This window comes from Lacerta agilis, chromosome 6 (genome assembly GCF_009819535.1).
Source record: "Lacerta agilis isolate rLacAgi1 chromosome 6, rLacAgi1.pri, whole genome shotgun sequence".
NCBI lineage: Eukaryota > Metazoa > Chordata > Lepidosauria > Squamata > Lacertidae > Lacerta > Lacerta agilis.
In genome coordinates, this window is record NC_046317.1 from 21543519 (window position 1) to 21568911 (window position 25393).

General features: G+C 40.4%; 1 protein-coding gene across 6 annotated transcripts in view; it reads left to right on the forward strand.

Moving 5' to 3' along the window:
• PTBP2 (polypyrimidine tract binding protein 2) overlaps nt 1-25393 on the forward strand; it is a 50043-nt gene that overhangs the window by 18943 nt on the left and 5707 nt on the right. For all 6 annotated transcript variants that reach the window (XM_033151580.1, XM_033151581.1, XM_033151575.1 and 3 more), the window contains 5 exons: nt 4734-4906; nt 8346-8489; nt 16031-16195; nt 18197-18307; nt 21491-21686. In XM_033151580.1, the coding sequence (XP_033007471.1) occupies nt 4734-4906; nt 8346-8489; nt 16031-16195; nt 18197-18307; nt 21491-21686 (789 nt within the window). The remainder of the gene's footprint in view (nt 1-4733; nt 4907-8345; nt 8490-16030; nt 16196-18196; nt 18308-21490; nt 21687-25393) is intronic.

The window sequence follows — 25393 nt, forward strand, 5'->3', positions numbered from 1 at the left end:
CTGATACATGGCTGCTTTTAACATAGTAAATTAGCATTTCATAAATACAGTTTTGGGAATCATCATGTATTGAAAATGAGTATAAATAATTGGCTTCCACATAGCAAGAATATTCCATCATAGGCTTTGAGTAGTAGCTTTATGAGAAATAATTTTTTATTTCTCTTACAAATCACTGTAATTCTGAAGTACAGAGTTTGGCTTTTCATATCTCCCTGGTATTTGAATTGGTAGAGGAAACCTGAGTTGTACAGTAAGGTCAGCCTCTGAAAAGTGTTGTCTTCCTCTCTTGCAATATACAGAAGCCACCCATGACAGAAAAGTTTTCAGACAGGCTGTGCTGCACTAGATTACTTTATGAGTGAAAAGAAAGCAGGACTGTGGAACAATTAAATCATGCCCGTATCTACTTCCATCAATATGCAACAACTTTGGTTTTATTTTATTTTAAATTTTGTTGGAAGCCACCCAGAGTGGCTGGGGAAATCCAGCCAGAAGGGCGGGGTATAAATAAATTATTGTTATTACCAGAATAATAATAATAATACAACACCCCTGTGTTATCCACTTGCAACTATCATTTTCTAAGAAAATGCAGTTGAAGTAGGGGCTGTAATGTTTATTATAGCACCTGTGCTGGGGAAGGGGGAGGCACAAAGTGGGTGATTGATAGTTTTCCATCCATTGGGGAATTGTGAGTGTGTAGATTGGTGGAATCACAAAACCACCCATCCACTAATGCTGCTTGCTTAAGTTACCAGCTTTGCTGCCCCCTTGTCTGTACAAAAACCTGAAATCACTACATGTAGTTTTAGCCTCTCTTTTTTAAAAAGTGCCCTAAAAGGCTGTCTCCTGCCAACCTAGCAGTTCGAAAGCACTTCAGAGTGCAAGTAGATAAATAGGTACGGCTCCGGCAGAAAGGTAAAGTGTTTCCGTGTGTTGCTCTGGTTCGCCAGAAGCGGCTTAGTCATGCTGGCCACATGACCCGGAAGCTGTACGCCGGCTCTCTCGGCCAGTAAAGCGAGATGAGCGCCGCAACCCCTGAGTCGTCCGCGACTGGACCTAATGGTCAGGGATCCCTTTACCTAAATGGCTACAGTAGAAGTTACTACTCTTTTAGTGATTTGTTCTGTTTACAACTCTCTTTTTCTTTTTTCTTAACTGGCAATCAATGCTATGTTTACAGTTAAACTAGTTACATTGGAGCAAATTCAGTGCCAAATGCTTAGATTGGCTCTGCTTAGGAGCTCCCTAGTGTTCTTCCAATTGTTTCTTTGCAACAGGGCTTGCATCTGGCCCTGTTTAAATTCAACATGGTATACAAACCCTGCTGCTTTCAAGTGGACTCAGAATCCCCCCACATCTGATGACGTAAGGCGATTGACAGAGCCACCCACCTGATAAAAAGTGGTTCCCCACCCTTGCTCTTAGGAGAAAGAAAAGGCTAATTGTATAAGCGGCAACCTTTTTGAGTGGCATATGATGCATTTGTATTGGGTTAACTTGTGGTAGGAAGTGGTGAGAGACAAACTGCAGTTTAGTGTATACAGTGGTACCCCGCAAGACGAATGCCTCGCACAACGAAAAACTCGCAAAACGAAAGGGTTTTGCGAGTTTTTAGTTGACTCGCGAGACGAATTCGTCTATGGCTCTTTTTCGCAAGACGAATTCGTCTGGCGAGGTACCACTGTAAGCACCGGATCCTCGCCCCGCCGTGTTTTAAAGCTGCAGGGAGTGCTGCTGTTCGCTCCTTGCAGCTTTAAAACGCTGCGCGACGCGGATCCGGTGCGCGGGGGGCGCCGTCGGATCGCACACGGCCATCCAAAATGGCGGCGCGATCCCCCCCGCCCCCCGGAGCCTTGCCCCGCCGTGTTTTAAAGCTGCAGGGAGTGCTGTTGTTCGCTCCTTGCAGCTTTAAAACGCGGCGCGGCGCGGATCTGGTGCGCGGGGGGCGGCGTCGGATCGCGCACGGCCATCCAAAATGGCGGTGCGATCCCCCCACCCCCCGGAGCCTTGCCCCGCCGTGTTTTAAAGCTGCAGGGAGTGCTGCTGTTCGCTCCTTGCAGCTTTAAAACGCGGCGCGACGCAGATCCGGTGCGCGGGGGGGCGGCGTCGGATCGCGCACGGCCATCCAAAATGGCGGCGCGATCCCACTCCGCCCCCCCGCGCACCGGAGCCTCGTCGCGCCGTGTTTTAAAGCTGCAGGGAGCCAACAGCAGCACTCCTGTTCGCTCCCTGCAGCTTTAAAACGCGGTGCCGCGCCATTACAGGGAGCTGTAAAGGCTTACCTTTTTCTCCGGTCGGGAGGGGTGTTGTGCATCGCGTCCATCTTGGATCGACTGTGCATGTCAGACATGCACAGACGATCCAAGATGGACCCGATCCATCTTGGATCGACTGTGCATGTCTGCGATCTCCAGACATGCACAGTCGATCCAAGATGGATGCGATGCACAACACCCCTCCCGACCGGAGAAAAAGGTAAGCCTTTACAGCTCCCTGTAATGGCGCGGCACCGCGTTTTAAAGCTGCAGGGAGCGAACAGGAGTGCTGCTGTTGGCTCCCTGCAGCTTTAAAACACGGCGCGACGAGGCTCCGGTGCGCGGGGGGGGCAGAGTGGGATCGCGCCGCCATTTTGGATGGCCGTGCGCGATCCGACGCCGCCCCCCGCGCACCGGAGCCTCATCGCGCCGCGTTTTAAAGCTGCAGGGAGCCAACAGCAATGCTTCTGTTCGCTCCCTGTAGCTTTAAAACACGGCGCGGCGAGGCTCCGGTGCGCGGGGGGCGGAGTGGGATCGCGCCGCCATTTTGGATGGCCGTGCGCGATCCGACGCCGCCTCTCCCCACCGGAGCCTCATCGCGCCACGTTTTAAAGCTGCATGGAGCGAACAGCAGTGCTGCTGTTCGCTCCCTGTAGCTTTAAAACACGGCGCGGCGAGGCTCCGGTGACGGTCGGAAGGGGCCCCCGGACTTTTTTTCCCATAGGAACGCATTAATTAAATTTTAATGCGTTCCTATGGGAAACGGTGCCTCGCAAGACGAAATTTCCGCAAGACGAAAAGTCTTGCGGAACGAATTAATTTCGTCTTGCGGGGTACCACTGTATCACTAAGACGGCAGTCCTGTGCACACTTGTCTTATGAGTAAAAAAAATATAGGATTGTGCTGTAACTATTGTCACAAGTACATTCCCTCAAAGGAATTATTTTTTCCAATTCATCATTTCTATGTATGTGTTGGAAATGTGACCAAATGCTTATCTAATGCAGTCACTGGTAGGTAGAGTTGGAGATATACTGCCTGTGATCCAGAAGGTAGCACATAGCCATCATGGCTAGTAGCTACTAACAGCCTTATCTTCCATGAATTTGTCTAATCCCCTTTGAGTGCTTCAGGTAATTAATTGTAATGAGCGATCAAATTTAAAACCTGATAATAGCCATGCTGCTAGATTTTGTAGGACAGTATTATTGCATTCTTCACTTCGATTTTAATACATTATTTCTATTAAATCATAGGAAATAAGAGAACATTTACATTGTTAACTATTCTCTACATTGTGATAACCATTCTCTGTCTCACTGGTGCATTCTTCGTTGTTTCTAATCTAATTGCCTGTTTCTCAGTTGCCAGTTCCCCCCTCCACAAGTAATTGATTTCACCTTCTAGTAGCTATTAATATCTGCTTTTTTCTCTGTGCTAATTGTGATCACATCCCTTGCTCACAACATAAATCAACCATCTCATGTTGAGTAGCACATTACGATAGCAGCCTGAATTTTGAATAGTATTTTTAGTATCATTTAAGGATTCTTAAACTTTTGGCATACTGTTCTATCTAACAGAAAACAAAAGGTGGAAGCAATGCATTATGTCTGTTTGGAAAGAAATAGGGCCTTCTCAGTGGTTGTCCATGTTGCTTGACTACTTAGGATGAATTCATACATTTTTTTTCTGAAACATCTGACAGCTAAAGCACTTTGTTTTTAAACCTCAATTAAAATTGAACGTAGATATCACACTCAAAGCCCAGGCAGTTTTCTTGGTTTAATGAGAATTGTCTGCCATCAGAACTCCTTTTTGCGTGGTTCCTGACTGGAAAAAGGCCAAGCCACATCAGTAACATATAAAGACTCTGTGAGCTACTTTCTAGGATAGGTAATTATCTGTGATTGCACTGGGATGATGTCGATCCCACCATAACTGTGATGGAGCAGGACTATTTACCCATGGAGCAGTGAAGGTTAATTCAAAGAAAACCAAGACTAGAGCAGTCAGCCATGCAAAAGCACAGTGAGGAGGCTCCTTTCTTGCTGAATTATTGCCTTTTGGGCTCACCAGTGTTTTTATTTTTTGAGGTGTGCTACCAGTTATCCCATGGCACATTAGTGTTTCCTAGCACATAGTTTGGGATAACCTGAAATGGTTATCAGTTATTGTACAATTATCATTGCTTTTCAGTGCTTCAGGCAATTAATTATGTAATGGTTGCAGGAAAAATCCATGGTAAGTTGATTCGCAAATATTACAGGGCTTTGTGAGGAAGCACATTAGCAGCTGCATTTTACTTCAGTTAATCTCCTTTTTTAAATGTTGGTTGAAAGAAAAAAATACTCATTTCACATACTGATTTGGAAACTGTATGCATGCACAAATTGTATTTTTTCTTGATGAGTTTATAATAAATAGGGTAGCTTTCAGATATGAAATGAATTATAAAAAATGTCTTTCAGCCAATGGTAACGACAACAAGAAATTCAAAGGTGAAGATAAAATGGATGGGGCTCCTTCTCGTGTTCTTCATATCAGGAAATTACCAGGGGAAGTGACAGAAACAGAAGTTATTGCTTTAGGCTTACCTTTTGGTAAGGTAACCAACATTCTCATGCTGAAAGGAAAGAACCAGGTACTTTCTAATTTTGTCTTACTATTTTAGTATAGAAAACATCTACCCACCAATCAGTCTAAATACTCTGTCTGCCTTAAGTTGAGGCCATATCCCAGCAACGGAGCCTACTCTACTAGCCAGGCTTGGAGAAATATTTCAAGTTAATAAGTGCAGAATTCAGTGTTAATGGACACACACACACACCTTCTACAAGAGTGAGATAAAAGGTCAGATTTCAAGCATCAGTACCCATTGGTTGGTCATTTGCTTTTATTCACTTGATCCTATCCTTCTGCTGTTGTGTTGCAGTACATAGGTTTGGGTCCTAAGCACAATCCAGTTAAAGGTAACTACATCTAGCTCATGCTGATTTCAGTGGGAGAGAATTATGCACATTCTAATCTCCCCTTGAAATTGATTATGGTGGTAGATTTCAAAATGGTGGACTCAAGTGTGTCTCCTCCCCCTGCCCCCAGTCTCATTTTCCAAGCTGTGCACAGGCCCATTCAGACCTACCAAAAAAAGGGCTGTTTTTTGTATGACCATGCCCCTCACTACCAGTTTCACCTTTCCCAAGCCTTCTCTTGTTAGAGTGGGGGACTACCAATACAGTGGTCTTCTGGCACTGGGAGCTACCTTTCCCACATTCCCCAGATGTTTCTGCAGATACAGTAATGAACAGTTTAAGTTCTCTGCTACTGTCACCACCTTATGAGCATCAATTCAGAGAGGGACAGCAGCAGTGGCCTGTGCTGTGGCCCAATCATATCCATATTTGATTGAGCCCAATCCATATTGAGCTCCATGAAACTCATCATGAAGAGCCTAACTGATGCTACACTCTCCAATGTGAGAGCTGCCTGTTTGCTGAGAATTCTGAAGACTCAGAGTTCTGATGGAGATACAAGCTAACACTCTTAAGAAGTCCCCCCCCCCCCGTTTCATATCTCTGTAACTCATTCATTTCCCCTGCTCCTGCCAACTTTAAAGGAAGGCAATCATTATGGGGCAGATAAGTAAATACCAGTTCTTCCTTGCCCTGCCTCTGTTTTTTTGTACCTAAATAGTAGGAAGGGAGAGCAGCACTTCAGATTCTCAGCAATCGGAGCCAAGTTGCTCTTTTGCTTAGCATATCAGGTTCTTAAATATGGCTTGATGGTTGCATTTCTTTCCAATACTGGTTAATGCAGTGTCTCTTCAGTTATCATTCTATATTTCTATTTTTTGTTTTTAAAAAGTGTGTCTTTCAATGTGTTTTGTGAAAAGCTTATGTTTTGGTGTCTGAAAACTAATCTTATCTAAAAATATTTCATTTGAAGAAACCTAATTTTTTCAAACTGTAAATTCTGATAGCACTTTACCAAATCTTGTATAACAAAGATTATAGTTCTGCTATGATAATAAAGACTTAAGAAGATGAAAACTTTTGAGGAGCTTCTCCTGCCTCCTTAACATGGGATCACATTCACAGCCTAATTCTAAACATTCAGAAATAAATCCCATTTAGGCTGCAATCCAGCCCTGCAAGCTTCAGCCTGTGGAAGTGCAGGAAGTGGGAGGGACTGAATCAGCTCAAGACTGCTGTATCCCAAGCTGGCTCCACCGCCATCCATTGACACCATCAACCTTGATCTAGCCTTGAGTGCTGGTGTGGTGGTTTTCCTATCCACTCCCACCTTCCACCCTGGCCAGCGTGACCAAGGGGCTGTGGATGTGGCAGTGGCTGTCATGCCTTGCAACCGGGCTTTGGATTGTCATGTTACACTCACAGAGTTTACTCCTTCTAAAAGGGACTGCTATTTCTTCAAAGGGCTAAACTTGGAGAATGAGGACGAGATAACTATCCATCTTGTTTTGCTACTTAATCGAAAATTACATACATGGGTTTGCAGGAAACAATAGACTCGGGGAACTATGAGATGTGATGTATCTTGTTGAGCAAGATTATTGAGGATGTTCTTGAGCAAAAAGCCTGAGGAATGCTTTCTGCTGAATAGTGTTTTTACATAGTTATTAGAAGATGCAATGAAAGAGCACTTAACTCTGTAACCAGCCTGAAGACTCATTTTAGGCAAATAGAATAGTTAGTCCTGCTTCATATTCTTTCCCCAAATATACCCAATATTAGTACATGATCCAAATGAAATGTTTGTTTTCTTCACCATAATAGCTTCTGCAAAGGCCACTAAAAGCTCTCTCACATAATTTGTGCAGATTACCGGTAGCTAAGGAAGACAATTCTTAACCCTTCCCAACTCACAAAATTATTGAACTGATGGCCAGATTTAAACCTCTCCATCGAGCCGAGCACTGTATCTTCTTTTTTTGCAGTCAAAATCAGCATGGTCTTGGGAGGCCCAAAAACTGTTTTTGGGGGCCTGGTTCAGGTCCCCACACCAGGAGTCAGCCCCTCCCTGCTATAAGCCATTTCTGACAGGCACATTATAAACTTTTGACTTCTTGGTCAGGAGTTCTAACAGCTAAGTCAGGAGATCACAGGCCTTTATAACCTATGGTAAAGGGATATAACTCCAGATCCTTTCTCCTACAGCATTGGATGCTGTCTGTTGAAAATAACCTTTGCCCGATTCCCTCCTGTGGTTCGCAGCCACATGGTTTACTGGAGGTTTTTATATGAAGGCTTTTAAATAGTCACCTACCAATTTGAAACCTGTGGAAAAATGAATACTTTTATTGGGTCGGGGGAAGGTAATTGGCCATCATGTCGTTCAACATATTGCTGGAGCCTGCATATTTCTCTCAGAAATTGGGATAGTGGAGCAGTGCTCCCTTTCATTTAGGATCAGGTTTGGCAAACTTCAAATAGCCACAGTGATCTGGTGGTGGGTGTAACAAGTCATTTGCTTTTTAAGGTTATGGAGTTTGGAGTGCTGTTACTTGTTCAGACCTCTGTGCTTCTCCCTTCAGCCAGGCTGGTACTGGTCCTCCTGTCATCTGTGTTTTGGAGAGAAGAACCCACGTAAAAGTACTTTTCTTTCTGAAAATTGTTCTTGGGATTCCCTCTGCCATTTTTTATTATTTTTATTGTTTTTTTTTACTGTTTGCCATGTTTTGGTTGTCAACAACCTATGGATAAGAGCAAGTCGACAACCTTAACTGTCAGATTGTAAATATCTCCAAGTTTGCTTCAAGTGGGTATGTCTGAAAAAATTGTACATGCTCATTTCCATAAACAGACATCAGAGCTGTGGCTGCTTTTGCCCTCGAGGGGACCTGTAGCATTTTGTGAACAGTTGGGGCACATTCTGACCTAGTCCTTGCTTAGTAAGGTCTATAGATCTGTAATGTGTACATTTTTACATTTTAAGGTCTGGATTCTGAATGATTTTGGCAAGTGTTTTAAATGTCTCATCATGAAAAAGCCTGGCAAATTCAGAAACAGAATATAGTTATGTATGCTGCAAATACTACAAAACCATTTTTAATATTTTTATAGGCTTTTTTGGAATTGGCAACAGAAGAAGCTGCGATCACTATGGTCAATTATTACTCTGCTGTGACACCTCACCTTCGTAATCAGCCCATTTATATCCAGTATTCAAACCATAAAGAGTTAAAGACCGACAATACACTGAATCAGGTAACTTGTCCATTCTCAAGATTATAGTTGTTAATGTTGAATTGATTCCTTGTGTGTAAACACCCCATCATCAATGTAACCCCCCCCCATTCTGGTTAACATAGGAGGTTTGCATTTGGTATTATTTTATGGTAAAGGCAAATAGTGCAAATGCCTAATAGTGTTAAACAGTTAAACTTCCTAAACATTTTTTCCTCAAGTCAACTTAGACATTAATTTTGGCTCAAGAGCTCGAGTTCACCTATACCTTGGTACCTCTGTTTGGCTCAAGAGCTCGAGTTCACCTATACCTTGGTACCTCTGTTTGCGAATGGGATCCGTTCCAGAGCCCTGCTCACAACATGAGCAGAATGCAACATGAAGCGTCACGTCTGTGCATGTGCACCGCGTGATTCGGCGCTTCTGCGCAAGCGTGAAGCGCCAAACCCAGAAGTAACCCATTCCGGTACTTCCGGGTTCGGTGCGTTCGTATCCCGTGACGAACGCAACCCGCAGCGAACGTAACCAGAGGTATGACTGTAAAAGGAACTTGTTTCCTTCTTATGTGGATAATGTGCAGTCTTATTTCCAGTATGTTTAAATAATCCATTTAAATTTCATAGCACTGGTAACCTCACTTTATTTGATCTACTCTTCCCATAATGCAGTCACTGCAAAATATATTCATATTCACTCCAGGAAATAACTGAGAATATAGTCATTTGATCTTAAAGACGTTAAAAACCTATTCTTTCAGATCAAGACTGTATTCTTACTGGAGCAGGGAAACTACTGTTCCTACAGGTGCTAACTTTAAAGATCTTTTTAAGCATTTGATGTTCCCATTTCCTATGAAGGATGTTAAAGCTGCACTGACCCATGCTATGTCAAATGGTAATATCTTCATGTTCGTTTCTTGTGGTTTTTCCCTTGATCATACTAACAGTGCTATAACAAGCAACACTTTTTAGGACTCTTTCTGTTCTAGTCCTCTCTTCGTTAAGCCTTTCCTAGAGACTGAGCATGTCTCATTTGAAATATAATTGTCCAATCAACTTTTTAGCCAGTTTTCCATAGGTGTTAAAAACTTGCTTGTTACCTGTAGTGGTAATCCTTAGAAAGTGTGTATTTTCTGGTAAGACCTGTTGGCAATTAGCCTTCATGAGCTGTTAGAGTTACAAAATAATTTTACATAACAGGAGCAGGGAAAACTGTCTTGATGGTTGCTGAATTCTGTTCTGATAACATCCAGTTGAATGACACTTTTAAGTGTGACAGCCAGAGAATGTGCTGCAATTTGAAGAGCTTAATTATTCCATAATAGGAGGCCAACACAATTTTTAGAAGTGCTGCATCCTGCCCTGCACTCATTGGACATTGCCTTTATGGGCTAGCACTGTGAACTAGTACAGATGTCATTGTCCTAAAGTGCTGCTGTGTCATCAGCTCTCCTTTTCTTGTACAGTGGACCCTCCAGATACGAAGTAAATTCATTCCAGGGGTCCGTCCGCAACCTAAAAAGTCTGTAGGCAGAGGTGCCGCTTTTGCATACACGCGAGGCGCCATTGAGCACTTCTGTGCATGCACGCAGTGTGCAGAGCACTTCTGCGCATGCATGAAGAAACTCGGAAGTTACGTATCCAGAGCGGTACATAACTAGAGGGTCCACTGTACTTTAACAAACTGCATGTTTTAGTATATATTGGTTCCCTCCTCACATAGGATTCCCATTTATAACCCTGTAGTCATCATTGTAGTAGCTGATATAACCCAATCATATTGAACTGAAGAAATGTTTGCATATTAGTAGACAGAAGAGGGAACTATTATTGCTGCTGTATTGAACTTGACTCTCAATCATGTAAGATGTAAAGAGTGTCCGTGTAGATTGTAATGGGTTTTTAAAGATTGAGAAAGAGCAAATGGCAATGCTAAAGTGAGAGTTCCAGAAGATTCCTTTCAGTCCAAAGCACATTTACTGGGAAGTAAGACTTACCTATTGATATCCAGCTATCTTGCTTTTAATGAAAGGTGGCATAATGCCAAGCATAGCTTTTTCAGTATGATTTTATAATATTGCTGGTGGGGGGGTGTCTCCTATTGACTTCTTAAACATAATTCCATTTTGCTACCACAAAAGTTTTGTGTAAGTATTAAGAAAACAATATTCATAAAATAAAGTTTTAAAGACATAAACAAAAAGGTTATGTTCCATTGATTTCAGTGGTAACAAGACACCATTTTATTTACATTCTGCCCACTAGAACGTAAAACATGTATATTTTATTGTTGGTGTTCTTATGGGGTGTTTTATGGGAAGTGAAATATGAAATAAGAGTGGCATTCCTTTCCGGCATATTTTATTTAAAATTATGCTGGTGGGCGTAAATATGCACGTGTGTTGTTTAAGTTGTGACAAATAATAATAATGAGAATATTTGTATACATTTTTGTAGCATCTCTATAGTGATACATTCAGGCCAAATGGATCTACGCTTTATTTAAGGAAAAAAGCAGTATTGACAAAAGTATGGACAATTTTAGAAATGGTGACTGCATTCTGATTATCATATTTCAGCTTAAGAAAAAAAAAGCTGAGATATGAACAAGCATTTTGGCATTTTCATGCAGCTCCTTCATGTGAGTGAGCAAACCAGGAAGTCTTTCATTAACTGTAGTTTCCCTTTTTGGTCAAACCATTAAACTTTGATTAACAGCAGCAGAACAAGCTAGACAATGAAGGTTAAGAGTGGGTGGAGTGTTGGGATAGGTCCTGGTAAACCAGGAGTCAAATCCCAGTCATATGAAGTCTACTGGGTGATCTTAGACAACTGATTCTCTCTCTCTCTCTCAACCTAACCTACCTCACAGGGTTATAAAATGGAGAGAGAAGAGAAGCACATATGCCACATTGGGTTTCTTAGTGGAAAAGTGGGATATAATTGTAGTAATAAATTTTAGAATAAATGGTTTGAAGTTGGACTTCTATCCTGGTTTTGCTGATGTTAACCATAGTTTCCTGATCAAACACTCAAATCAAGATCAACCACTCAAGGCACCATTACCTTGAAACACTGACTTTCCCACAGCTGCATAGGACTAAGGTTCCAACAGATGCCCTCAATGTATTTAGAGGGGAGATACCTGAAACTCCACATGGAACGCAGGTGCATTTATGGATGCAGTCAGGTTGAGGATGCTGTGCATTACGATATGCTTTGCCCCTTATATTCAATGTTGAGAGATTTTTTTAAATCACCTGTTCTTGACTGTCTCTCAGTCCGATCACCACACAAGGTGACAGTTGAGCTCCTAGTTCAGGGGTCGGCAAAGTTTTTGTAGCTTGGGCCCATTCATGGTCCCGCAGACACCATGGTGGGCCAGAGTGTGCCCGCACGCATGCGCAAACACTATTTCCGGCACTCCTCCAGTGCGGAGGAGGCCAATGGCCTCCTGCAGCCAATGGGAAGCCAGCCAGCGTCGTGGAAGACAGTCCCTAATCTGCTCCACGCCGTTTTAGCATGGCACACGGGAGCTGACCAAGTGGGTGGCAGGGGTCCCCGAGCGGGCGGCGGGGTCCATGGGCCGGTTAAATGACCCCCATGGCCGCTTGTGGCCCTTGGGCCTTTGGTTGCCCACCCCTGTCCTAATTGATAAATATCTGTAGATTACATATCTGGTACCAAGTTCGCTCTGGCAGCTGAAAAGCTCAGTTCTAGATACGTTAATGCTTCCTAATTTTAAAACCTCATGCTGTAAATCTTCATTTTAACTTTTATAGGTCATGTTGTGTATTTCAGCATTGTTCTTATCCCCTGCTGTACAGTGGTACCTCAGGTTACAGACACTTCAGGTTACAGACTCCGCTAACCTGGAAGTAGTACCTCGGGTTAAGAACTTTACCTCAGGATGAGAACAGAAATTGTGCAGCGGCGGCAGCAGTGGGAGGCCCTATTAGCTAAAGTGGTACCTCAGGTTAAGAATGGTTTCAGGTTAAGAACGAACCTCCGGAACGAGGTTTGTAACCAGAGGTACCACTGTACATTGTAAAGGCCTTTGGATATATACAATAAATTGATTGACTTTAAAAGTGTAAGTTCACTGTGTCAGTGGGAATTCTGTCACTGTGTTGAGTATAAAGTTGATGTGGAGAAATGGTAAAAGTTGCATAAATATGAAATAAATGTATATGTACATTTATTGGGTTGGTAGATAACAGTGTACTTTTCACTGAGATACAGTGTTCAGGCTGCCTTGAGTTGGCAAACTGCCAAGAAACAGCTAGCCAAATACATTCCTAAAGAGGTGATTGTGTGTCCCTTGAGCTTTTTGTCAGTTGATGTGCAAAACCATTGCTCTTGTGTCAGATAGTGGAATCAGAAAGGTCAGGCTCTGATAGGTCCTTAGTGGACTTTCCAAACTTAAAAATCAGTGAGCTGTTGAATTATCAGAGAGTAGCTTTTGCTTGGTTAAAGGGTTTTGGTTGAAGAGAATTAAAGTGCAGACACACCACTTTAAGATTCTATTCAGAGTTTGGAGAAGAAGCTGGAGCAGGGCTGAGAAGCGAAAGGTCCTGGTGACATCAGGGAGAAAGAATTCAGGACACTAGGGCTGAAACCACAGAAGGCTGAAGCTGAAGAAGTGACTAGAGGCAAGACTTAAGGTTAAATCCTCTGCAAAGCCCGTGTGTTAGCTTGAAGGGAGGGATAAAGGCTATTAACTTAGAATAGGGAAGAAAACTAGAGCATAGTACTTTGAAATAACAGTAACATTTTAAAGTAAATATCAAACAAAATGTTTCACACCTAACTTGCAAATATCATGTAATCTGATAATATAAGCAGATTGTTATAAATATTTGACTTTCAGTGTTAAATCTTCTGGTCTGTTCATCACATAGTCTAAACACAGTTATTCTGGGCTAACAGGTGAATCTTTAAAACTAATGGGGAGTTTAAAGAAATAAAAATGGATACCTTCAATATATAAGCTGTAAATGGCAAGGATCCTGTACAAGATCTTTACCTTGTACAGATAAAGGCAGGATCGTAGACTTAGAGATAATACATAAAAAGTAACAAGGCATCACAGTGGATTACACCTGCATGACTCCGTACATGGATTATAATGCCCATCCAGGCATCATTAGGCTGACTGGACACAAATAATAATAATAATAATAATAATAATAATAATAATAATAATAATAATAATAATAATTTATTTAATTATTTAATTATTTATTTGTACCCCGCCCATCTGGCTGGGTCTCCCCGGCCACTCTGGGCAGCTTCCAACAAATATTAAAATACATTAGAAATATTTGATACATATGTAGATTCTCATTGCCATCCAGGGTCATTTGTTGTTGCATAGGACTAGGTTTGCATGACTAGAGCTGAACTGCGAATAGAACTTTTAATCACATTTAAAAAGTGTTGTCAAAATACTTTGGGGTGCCTCGTGGGAGGTGACTCATAAATGAAAAAACAATAGTACCTAATATTTTATTTATTTATTTAAACTAATTGCACACTGATTAATTACAATAGTCTCTAGGTGGTTTATGAGGATCCAGTACAAAAAGTAAAAAATCAATTAAAACTATAAAATTGGTTAAAATGCCTTCTGAAATAATAATAAAATAGACTTCAGTAGGCACCACAAAGGTGGTCCAGGAGGAAACCATGGTCTGTGGGATCAAAAGCCCCGAGAGATTGAGAAGCAGAGTTGCACTCCCCCATTCACCTCTTGATAAAGGTCATCCATTATGGCAAACAAGGCTCATTCAGTCACAAAACTGCACCAGATCCCAGATGGAAAAAAATCCAACTATTCATGTCCTCCAGGAATTCCTGTAAGTGCTTGTCCTCCAGCCTCTCTTACCTGAGAAAGGGATATTTGCAACCAGGTAATAGTTGTAAACCATAGGATCCAGGGTGGGTTTCTTCAGGCGTGGTTGTGCCACTGCCTGTTTATGGGCAGCAGGTGCCACTCCATCACATAAAAATGCAATTCACCATGCCCAGCTCCCATTCGGTCAGCCCCTCTTGACTGGATTTCACTAACCAGAGTGGGTAGGGGTCAAGAGAGTCCTGCAATTATGAAATAGCATTTAACAATTTACAATATGATTTCTCCCACTCTTTTTCTACTTGTTTAATTCATTTAAGGGGCATGTTGTGGGATCTTCAGTTTGTACAATAGCTTGGGCAAAAATGTTAAAATATATGGTACTGATCATTACCTGCCATGCATTTTTTTTAAATAGATAAAATTGGGCAGTATCAACCAACACGTTCTGTCAGCACAAGTATTTCTGCTCATGGAATGGAACGTTCCTCTCCTTTTCCCATGTGCCCCAAACCCTCCCCAAAATCTGTTCCAGAAGGTTTGGAAGAACTCCAGACTTAGGGGGCATGTTGGAGGAGGAGGAAAGGAGAAGTTTCAGCGTATAGGTGGGAATCCTCGCATTGGTGGGAATGAGTTCATTGGATGCCACCCATTGATTTGCCTTCTTAAAGCTCTCTGTGTGACAAATCACTTAAACCAATTTGACCATAGTAGTAATTACACTGACTTGTTTGCATCTGTGCCATTAATAGAAATTGACTGTGCTATCAAGATTTTTATCCCATGGTCAGGGGTGATAGAGTTTGCATTCCATCAACATTTTTGAACTCAAGGCTGAAGAACACTTGGTTAAGCTGACCTTTATTTTTGACTGGCTCCAGTTAAGTTTTATAGTACAAAGAATTGTTGAGTTACCTAAAACGCTAACTGCAAAAAGTGGGAGGGGTCCTTTTTGTTAAAACTGAGTGATACATTATCCAGAAGTGTTCTGTAAGAAAATAATTATTCAGAATGCAGTAGCTTGGCTTCCTTTGCACTCTTATGTTCTCATGCAGTCTTATTATTTACTTCTTCCTGTTCAACAGCAAGCAGTTGTATTTTCTTTACTGGAGGTTTCCTTCCAATCTTTGGAACTGGTTGGACTGAAGAGGAAAGGTGGGGAATAATGGGTCTTGGGCCCATCAATGAAAAAGAAAATAAAAAATGGCTAAGCTTACATTCCTGTGCATCTAGAATATACCCCAATCTTCTAGAGCTTGCTTGTAGCCAAATGCTGCACCTTATTTCAACAAAATCAGCTGATGAGAAGCCATCTCTGGCTTCTCTTCAGCTGATGAGAGTACTGTTGTTTCAGATGCTTAGAAGTGATAGGTAAGTCCTGCAATAGCACAGATTTCTCCCCTTCCATCTTGATTTCATTTCAGAAAAATATACATCTGCTAAGCATTAACAAATTTAGTCTAAATTATTACACTCAGATACACTATCAACATCCAGTTTATTGTAGATAAAGAGTGTCAAGATGTGGTGCATGAAAGTATTCATACTGTCATATGGAGAGGAAAAATAAAACCTAAAATATTTTTAGAAATTCCATCCTGTCATTGACTTTTTAAAAAGGTGCATTGAAGCAACTACGGAATATACTAATCTTTCAATCTAATTCACATATTCTCATTTTGAATGCTTTCCCTTCTCTTTTATTGTAGCGAGCTCAAGCTGTTCTACAAGCAGTGACTGCAGTACAGACAACAAATACTCCCATAAGCGGAACCACAGTTAGCGAGAGTGCAGTAACGCCAGCTCAGAGTCCTGTCCTTAGAATAATTATTGATAACATGTATTACCCTGTAACTCTTGATGTTCTCCACCAAGTAAGTCTTTCTTTTTAAGGGGATTTTTGAGCAGAGAACCAAGCAAATGTATCAGTAAACATGGTCATTGAGTAAACAAAACAACTTCAGTTTGTGTAATGGAACTTACCTTCCCACTCCTCCTCCTGTGACCCTCCACACTCCCCCCCCACCTGCTCTGGGGAGTTCTTCCAACCTTCCAGAGCATATTTGAAAGAGGGGGAGAGGGAAGGGGAGGTTCTGCTGCACAATTCAACTCACAGAAACCGGCCAGGAAATACACTTTCAGGATCTATGTAGAATGTTTGTTTTGCCCCCAGATGTGGAAGGGGGTAGAAACTTTTAGCAAGAATTTAGCAGAACCTTGTGTTCCAAGATTCATGAATGTTTTCAGAAGTGCACATTTCCATGAGTTTCATATTCCTGAGACTTCCTGAATTTGCCACACTGTTGCAATGAAACTGCTACAGAACAGCATTGCAAAATACAATGTGTTGGGTTGGGTGTATCTCTGAGTGCAGATATTGTATGTTGACACTTGACTGCTCTTAGTGCAGTGTTTTTCAACCACTGTTCCGCGGCACACTAGTGTGCCGCGAGATGTTGCCTGGTGTGCCGTGGGAAAAATTTGTTTATTTGATTCCTATTCAAGAGAATTACTTTATGTATAGTCAATATAGGCACAGAGTTAATTTTTTTTAACATTTTCTAATGGTGGTGTGCCTCGTGATTTTTTTCATGAAACAAGTGTGCCTTTGCCCAAAAAAGGTTGAAAAACACTGTCTTAGTGAATTGTGTACTTACATGTGCCTTCTGGTGCAATTAGAGCTGAATCAGGGCTGCAGACTGGCCTTGTGACATCTTCATGTAGCCAGAAAACAATGGGCTGAATGTCTTTGACATTTATCATGGTAACTGCATGAAGGGCTCAGTGAATGGTCTTATGGTACTTGATCCTGAAGCTTTACTACAGTTTAGGTGGGGTGGACCTGATCAGTTCCTTAGGTGGGAAACAAGTTGGGGCATCATGTAAGAGCAGGCTACAAATAGAATGTGTTCATTATGTGATCCCTGATTGGTTGGTATTATGTCATAAAGGAGAGAGAAGTCCTGTTAAACTTTTTTTGTAAGTGGAAAACGGGGGAACTCAAAAATGTTTGAAGGTGAAAATTCAGTTCAGCTCCACTTGTAAATGCCTGACATTCACCTGTTTGCTAGAATAAGCACAGTGGAAAAAATAGGACTTTAGGGTGCTGGGTGACTGCCCATTGAAGAGCCCTGACATGAGCTCTTCATGTCTCTCCTGGCAGTGTTTATTTTCATTGCTATAATTGGATGTGTCATTCTTTTGGCAGATGTACAAACATAGGTACAGGTGGAGGGATTGGGAAAGCTGTGGCTAGATGGAAATAAAAAGCCAAAAGACAAACAAACCCCAGTTCTGAAACTACTACATTAAAAGCTTTAATGTACAATTTGCTTGGTGGCAGTAGCAAAGTTAAGGGTTGGTTTGACTGGTTTGCTTGCCTCCCATGATATCGACTATTTTATTGTTCAAGTTTGTATTTGGGTCTTTATGCTGGCTGTCGCTTAAGGTTTTTGTGGTTCTAACGTTACCCACCCAAAAAAGAATCAAAGTGTATGATGCCTAGATTGTTTCATTCATTTATCACAAATTGAATGAATGAATGAATGAATGAGTAAATGTACCTAACTAATTACCCAAGGGAATGCAACCCTCAATAGGAAAACAAATAAATCTTATCCTGCTGTAAATCCATGTGTGTACATACCTGCCAAGTGAGCATAACGCTTTCTGCCTCTGATGAAGTGGCCTCTAGTCCAAAAAGTATTCATTTTTTTAATGTGCCCCAAGACTCTTTGCTGCAACAGACCATTGCAGCTGCCCCTCTGAAACTAACCAGATACATTGATGTGAACATCTTAGCGGTTTGTGTGGGTGTGTTTTCTTTTGTGACTTGTAAAGTTGAGTACCTGTGTACTTTTGATTGTTTTTCACAGATATTCTCTAAATTTGGTGCAGTTTTGAAAATAATTACATTCACAAAAAATAATCAATTTCAAGCACTGTTACAGTATGGTGATCCAGTAAATGCCCAACAAGCAAAGCTAGTAAGTATATTTAATTCTGTTTAGCCTTTATTAATAAGTATAGGGTTAGGTATAGTTGGCAGTACTTGTTTTGTCAAAAATGTATTTATGTGGACAAATTATGTAACTTTTGAGATTATAAATGAACATCAGCATTTTACTGCCTGTGAGTAAACATTTTGTTCCTAAATCAACAGTATCATCACTGTTTCACCCAAAAATAACCTGGGACCAAAATGAATATGTTATTAATTGAAAACGAGTTTCTTATTCTAATACTAATGTAAATTACTAAGTTTCTCTTAACTGTTTTCTTAAGGCTTTGAGAAATAAACTAATGGAAAGTATTGACAGAGGTTCTTTTTAAGAAAATGCTGGGCAGGGAACTTCATAGCTAATATTTCTAGCTAATGCTTAACTACGTGGAGTTGGTACATTGATTTAGGTTGAACACCTGAATTTTGTTTATGTGCTACATTTAGAAAATAATCTAAATTGGGGTGGAGATCCTATAGCCTGCTTTCTAATCTTAGCCAGCATTTATAAACATTAATCTAAACATTAGTTGAATTGATAAGTAAAGCTACAAAGCAGAAATGTGAAGAGATAATTTACAATGCAATCATTTGTGTGTCTATTTTAAAGCAAGTCCCACTGAATTCTATTGGATTTGCTCCCAAGAAAATATGTATAGGATTACAGACCTTAGACATCTAAATACACTGTTAAGATGCTTTTTAAAGTGGTTCATGATGTGCCTCTGGGTGATAAAATATCCAACATTCTGAAGGGTCAGTTTAAAAACCTACTATTGCAGAAGAGAAGCTAAATGAAATTTTCAGTTTTTTACCATAAAGGTTAATGGTAAAATTACTTTGCAGATAGTGCTCTTTATAGGGAATCGGAATGTGGCCTTCAAAGAAATTGAAGGCTCAATAGGGAAGTTTAAAGAGCAATTTAAGAAAATCAAGCACCTAGATGAAGTAGCATTTCCTAAGGAGTCTGATGAAAATAGCCTTGTCAACATCACTGTTGGCTATGAAGTGCCTATGATGTTCAGACTTGCTATTCAGGTTGAAAAAGTGAATTCTGGCATAAAATGATTCTCTTTATTTCACATTGGCTCACGTTGGGTTATTTCCCTATCAGACTGTTGTTATTGTAGCTGAAGAAGTTGCCTTTGCCTTAAAATTTCTGCCTTTGCAAAACACACCTAGTTATAAATAAGCTCTTCTATGCATACCATCATGGTGGATAAATGTTGGCTTTTAAGATCAAGTGTGCAAGTAATTTGTATATACGTATAAGATCAAATGTCTCCATCAAAAATAACCAGCAATACATTAAAATCTGGATTTAACAGAAACAAGTGTTAGTCTACTACTTTCAATCTGCTCAATTAATTGGAAACTTTTCCTTAATCAAAAAGTTTTTAAGTGATCAGTTTGATTAATCAGCTATACATTGCCGCACAGCTTATTGCCAATTAATTCTGAAAGAAAGGCCTTGATTAGTTCTCTTCACAGGAATATTGTCAAACTGACAAGTGTTGCAACATTGTTGTGTGTTACTTTGTTTTCAGATAAACACATTCCTCAATCCAATCCCCCTGTTCTCAGTTTTAATGTGCCTGGAGGACAGCGCCATTTCATTTTTTTTTAGTACACCTGCTGTCCATATACTTTGACATTGCTTGGTGTTTCTTGACTGAGGTGGTGATAAGATACTGTTGAAGATGGGAGAGAGATGAGAGAGAAATTTGAGAAGAGGTGTGAGACAGGGAAAAGTGTTATCACCACAGCTATTCATAGTGTCAGAGCTTGTGTTCCATAGGTTGGATTGGTTTCCTTGAGGTCTCAAAACAGATGGCAAATGTTTGCATCATCTAAGAGATGCTAATTATGTGCATGCATGCTGTGAGATGCTTTTATGGATGCTCATTTAGAGTCACTTGTGAGCTCAAGTTTTTCTTGTTTCCTCATTTTTGAAGTTGGAAAGGAACTTCTATATTTATTTTTACAATTTAGTAGGGAACATGACAACATAACCTATATTTTATGCTTTTGTGCCTGTATGGTATCTATTTGAGCTTATTTTGGGGGCATTTTTTTCATACTTACAATATACATTATATTGAAGCCTTACAGGAGTTCGATATGAAAAGATGATCAGTTTCTGCCCTTAAAACTACTGTCATCCAGCTATGCCATCTGTGCCATTGGGTGTTTCACTCACCTGGAAGGCTTGCATTGATACGCCATTTCTCATTTCATCTGAGGGAAGGAATAGGTCTATCTGTAGTAGCCATGTTCACCTCTATTTCAGTGGAAGGTATGATCGCTGAAGTTTAGATTTGAGGAAGGAAATACCTATTTTGAACTTTGTAACTGACACCAGTTGCTGGAAACTGCAGGAGAGGAGAGTGTTCTTGTGCTCAGGGCCTGCTTACATGTTTTCCATAGGCATCAGGTTGGCCGCTGTGAGTCCAAACCTGAGCTCGGGCCATACACATCTGAGCCCAAACCCAAGCCTGGGGCACCCAGGCCAGAACCCAGGCCTAGGCTGCCTGCACTAGAGCCCAAACCCAAGCCCAGGTCGCCTGTACCAGAACCCAAGCCCAGGCCAGCTGTGCTCAGGCAGCCCGCACCCAAGCCCAAACCCGGGCTGCCTGTGCCAGAACCCAAGCCCTGACTGCCCGCATCAGAACCCAAACTTAAGCCCACGCTGCCCATGCCAAAGACTGAACCTGAGCCCGGGCCACCTGAGCCTCTGTGCATTCACCATCCATGTATAAGACAACCCCCAATTTTTGACTAATTATTTTTTTTAGCAAAAACCATTGTCTTATACACAGAAAAATATGGTAATTCTAGTTCCAATGGTTTTAGTAAAATTTCTAGAATAACTAGGCTAACCAGCCTGTAATTTCCTGGCTCTCTTTTTACCTTACATCCCCTGTTTTTGTAAAATAAAAAATAATACAAAGTTAATAAACCAACTATAATTATATCAGCATTATCTAGCTGACAATGTCCAACTACTATTGAATATAATATTTGATAGTATCCAGTTCCATATATACAATGATGCATTTTAAACATTCTCATATTAATTACAGTGGACGTACAGTATGGGTATATATACTTAAACCTCAGCTGTAACACATGTCATGTGATCTTCATTAATATTTTCCTATTTTTCTAGGCGTTAGATGGTCAGAATATTTATAATGCCTGTTGTACCTTACGGATTGATTTTTCCAAATTGGTCAACTTGAATGTAAAGTATAATAATGATAAAAGTAGGGATTATACTCGCCCTGACCTTCCCTCTGGTGATGGCCAACCAGCTTTGGATCCTGCTATTGCTGCTGCCTTTGCAAAGGAGACCTCTCTTCTAGGTATGATTTTGTTTCTTTCTCTCTCCATTCTCATTATTTATTTACTTCTAAGATAGTATCTGCAGATTGTATTAACTTTTTATCCATGCAATCATTAATGAGAATACTGAATAAAGTAGACCCTGAGCTCTGAAGAATAGGTCTGTTGATTATTACTTTCAATAAACTTTTCTTCCCTTTCAACAAATTCTGCCCAGATTAGCTGATTGCTCACTCATTAACCTGTATCCCTTCCATTCTTTTAGTTTGAGTACCTGCTACTGAAGCTAACAGGGCTGCGCATTATTTCAGCTTCTTTTATTCCATTTCTTCACTACGTATGTTTTATATTCATTGGGTACCCCCCAGAATCTATAAAATGAATCTTAATACTTGTGCTGTTTCATGTAAGGCCTTTTCTAGTATTATTGGATGGGGATTGCGTGGCCCCACATAGTTGAGAGCAAGAGCACCTGGTTTTTCCTCAATCTCAGATGCATTAACTCCTATATCGCTACGGTTCCTCTTTTATGAAAACTGAAGCAATGCGGTCTTCCCATCACAGAACTGATGAAACCTTACTGCTTCAGGCATGACTTTAAACCTTCTCTGTGTATAGCATTTGCTCTACCATTAAGTTACAGCCACTCTCATGTCATCTGCTGCCAGGTTTGCAGTCTGTATATATGTATTACAGTGAAGCTCAGTGGCATATCAAGGCATTTTTAATAAGTTTGAAAATGTAATTCTTATGTTTACTTCTTTCTATATGTTCTTGCTGCAGAGTTGAGAATTATTTCTCATTTTCCTTTTGCTTACCTCTCTGTGGTGTAAGCAGTGGGGTGGGGGCAACCTTGTTGCTGAAATCATATTACTCTTTCCCTTCATTGGGGCAACACATTGTATTGTCGAAAGACAATTAAATTTACTTTTTGCTTTGTGCTGATGAATATTGCTTCAAGGGAAAATGCACTGAACTGTGAGTATGGCTATAGGTGAATATGCATGCAATTTGATTCTATTTATTTTATTTATCAGCCAGGCCCCATTTGATATAGAAGCAAGAATGTTCTCTTGAGAAATACTTAGGTGCACATGAGCTAGTGATTTTCCTGACCGTGTGAAGTTTGGACATAATCCCTCAGTTTAAAAAAACCCCAACAACTTTGGGACTCTGCTGTCTGTGTCTGCTATCTCCTGATGTAACATAATATTCAGAACTAGTGCAGTGCTATTTGTACTTCCTCTTAACTTTCATTCTTTAATGCATCTGAGGTATATACAGTCTGGTGCTATTTCTGGGTCTTTCTGGGTGTCCAGGATTAAAAGGTTAAACTTTAATGGATATCATTGGCCCAGATGTATACGTATGATGTGTTTCCTCATACAATTTTTTCTTCTACAAAAGGATAACTGTTCATTAAAAAGGATGGCCAATTTACAAATAGAAAAACTTGCTTTCAATCTATTAGGAGAAGTGCTTGATTCCTATTGATGATATGAATTTTGTACTTTGTTAAAGAAAATTGGATGAGGAGAAATGCCAGAAGTTCACTATGTCTATTTGTGTATCTTAAGAGCAATAACATGATGGTGGTGACTTAATTCCCACCCATGGGAATTAATTTAAATTCCCACCCATGGGAATTAAAAGTTCGCAAATTTAAAACTAAAGATGCATTTGAGTCATTCCTGTCTGCATTTGGATACTTTCACCAGAATTCACTCCTGTATTTTCTGTGAATAAGCCAATCGCTGTCAGTCTTCTCTGTGAGTCCTTATACTACAAGTAATACCTAGTTGTAAGAAAGAATTAGCGTTGAATTGGCTTTAGTAAATTTATTCAACGTGGTTAAAAACAATGGATACCAGCATATAGCAAATCAATACATAAAACAACAACAGCATCCACAAAAAACAATTTTATCAGCAAACCAGAGTAACACCATTAAAAAAAAAATTAATTGCTTACTAACATAAAACCTTGGTACATATCATATTTCATCAAATGCATGGGAGAAAAAGGAAGCCATAACCTGGTGCCTGTGAGAAAAGGAAAGTGTTGGCGCCAGACCCGTGTGGCTGGAGAGATGTTGTCTGGATAGTAGTTGCAAAATATGTGTGCTTCTTCTGATGCTGTGGAGGTAGCATGCCTCTGAATACCAGTTGTTAGGAACACCAGTAGACAGTGTGTTGTTGCACTTCCATTCTGCTTGTGAACTTCACATAAGGATCTGGTTGGCCACTGGGAACAGTAGGGTTCTTCTTACGTTTTTATGTTTGAATTTTTAAAAATGAATTCATAACACGAGAAATGTGGTTCGGAAGGTTTTGCCTACGTATAGCTTCCTTAAGGAAATACTTTGTGTAAAAGGAGTAGGGGCTGTGCCCATATCTTATGTAATGTTTATATGTGTTTGCTCTTCTCCGGCCTTTAGTAGAAATGGGAGAAAAACAAAAACATTTTAAGCAATAAAATTAGGAGTATGGCAGAGAGTTGAAAAAGAGTAACTTTTAGAGGGTAGATAATTTTCAATAAACCTATAGACTTTTTTTTAGCACCCTTTCATACAATCATAAAAGGGGATTTATTTTTTTTGAAAAAATGACTTTAAAATGAAAAGGGTAATAGTGCTAAAGGCTGAGATCATTATCACCTTTGAGTGAGTTTTGAAAAAAAAATGCTTTGTATTCACTCACTACAGATTGGCAGAGTGCTTAAAGAGGAAGATTAAGAGTAATTTAAAGCAGTCTTCCAAAAAAAGCACCACCCTTTAAATTACCCCCTTTAAACATCCTCACAAGTCACAGTAGCTTCCAGGATCACCTAGCCACAATGAAGGTGGTAATATTCTTCCCAAATACACCTTGAGCCAGGAGACCTCTTGGTAAGGGAGAACTGGGTGAGTCATTGGGTGAAGTTTGCTGTACTTCTGCTTTCTTGTAAGTTGATGGAGCAGAGGAATGACAACAGCTGCAACTGGGTTTTGTTTTTTTACTAGAAATGTTCTGTTCTCAGAACAAGCATACATTCTTTATATGGAAGCTTTAATGTTCCAGGGTTTTTTTTAATAATAAAAAGCTTGTTTTGTTAATTTTTAAAACATCCTTAGATGAGGTGAGTGCGGCAGATGGCATTGTGCACCTAGTAGCTCTTTAGCAGCTACAGCACTGCTACAGGGTGTTCCCCCATTAATCGCCAACGGTTTCAGCTGATAGTACATGCACATTTTCCAATTAATCTCTGCAGCATTGAATAATTATTTATTTAGACTGTATTGAACAACCAGTTCTTATAAGACATTAGTTAGGTACACGTGACTTCTACATCCGGCACAGGTAGATTGTGAATAAAGGATTCTGGGAAAGGTGTGCCATGGTGTTACTTGTTGCTCCTTATCTACAGCATTTTCTTTTAGAAGGCATTTGATTTACAAAGTTGTGGTTTCTGTGTTAGGAGGAGTGACTGTCCAGACTTGAGATTTGGTGCTTTGTGGCTCTGGGCCTTCTCTCTAACTGTATATCGTTGCAGGAAGTTGTGATGAATGAAGTGGTAGGAGGAATGCTTTTCCTCACAGCATTTAGACTCAAGATTTAGACCCATCAGAAAAATCAAGGAGATGAAAACCACACAGCTTTTAGAAGGCATCTGTTGAAGGCAGCCCTATATTGGGAAGTTTTTAATGTTTGATGTTTTCTTATGTTTTTCTGTGTGCTGGAAGCCGCCC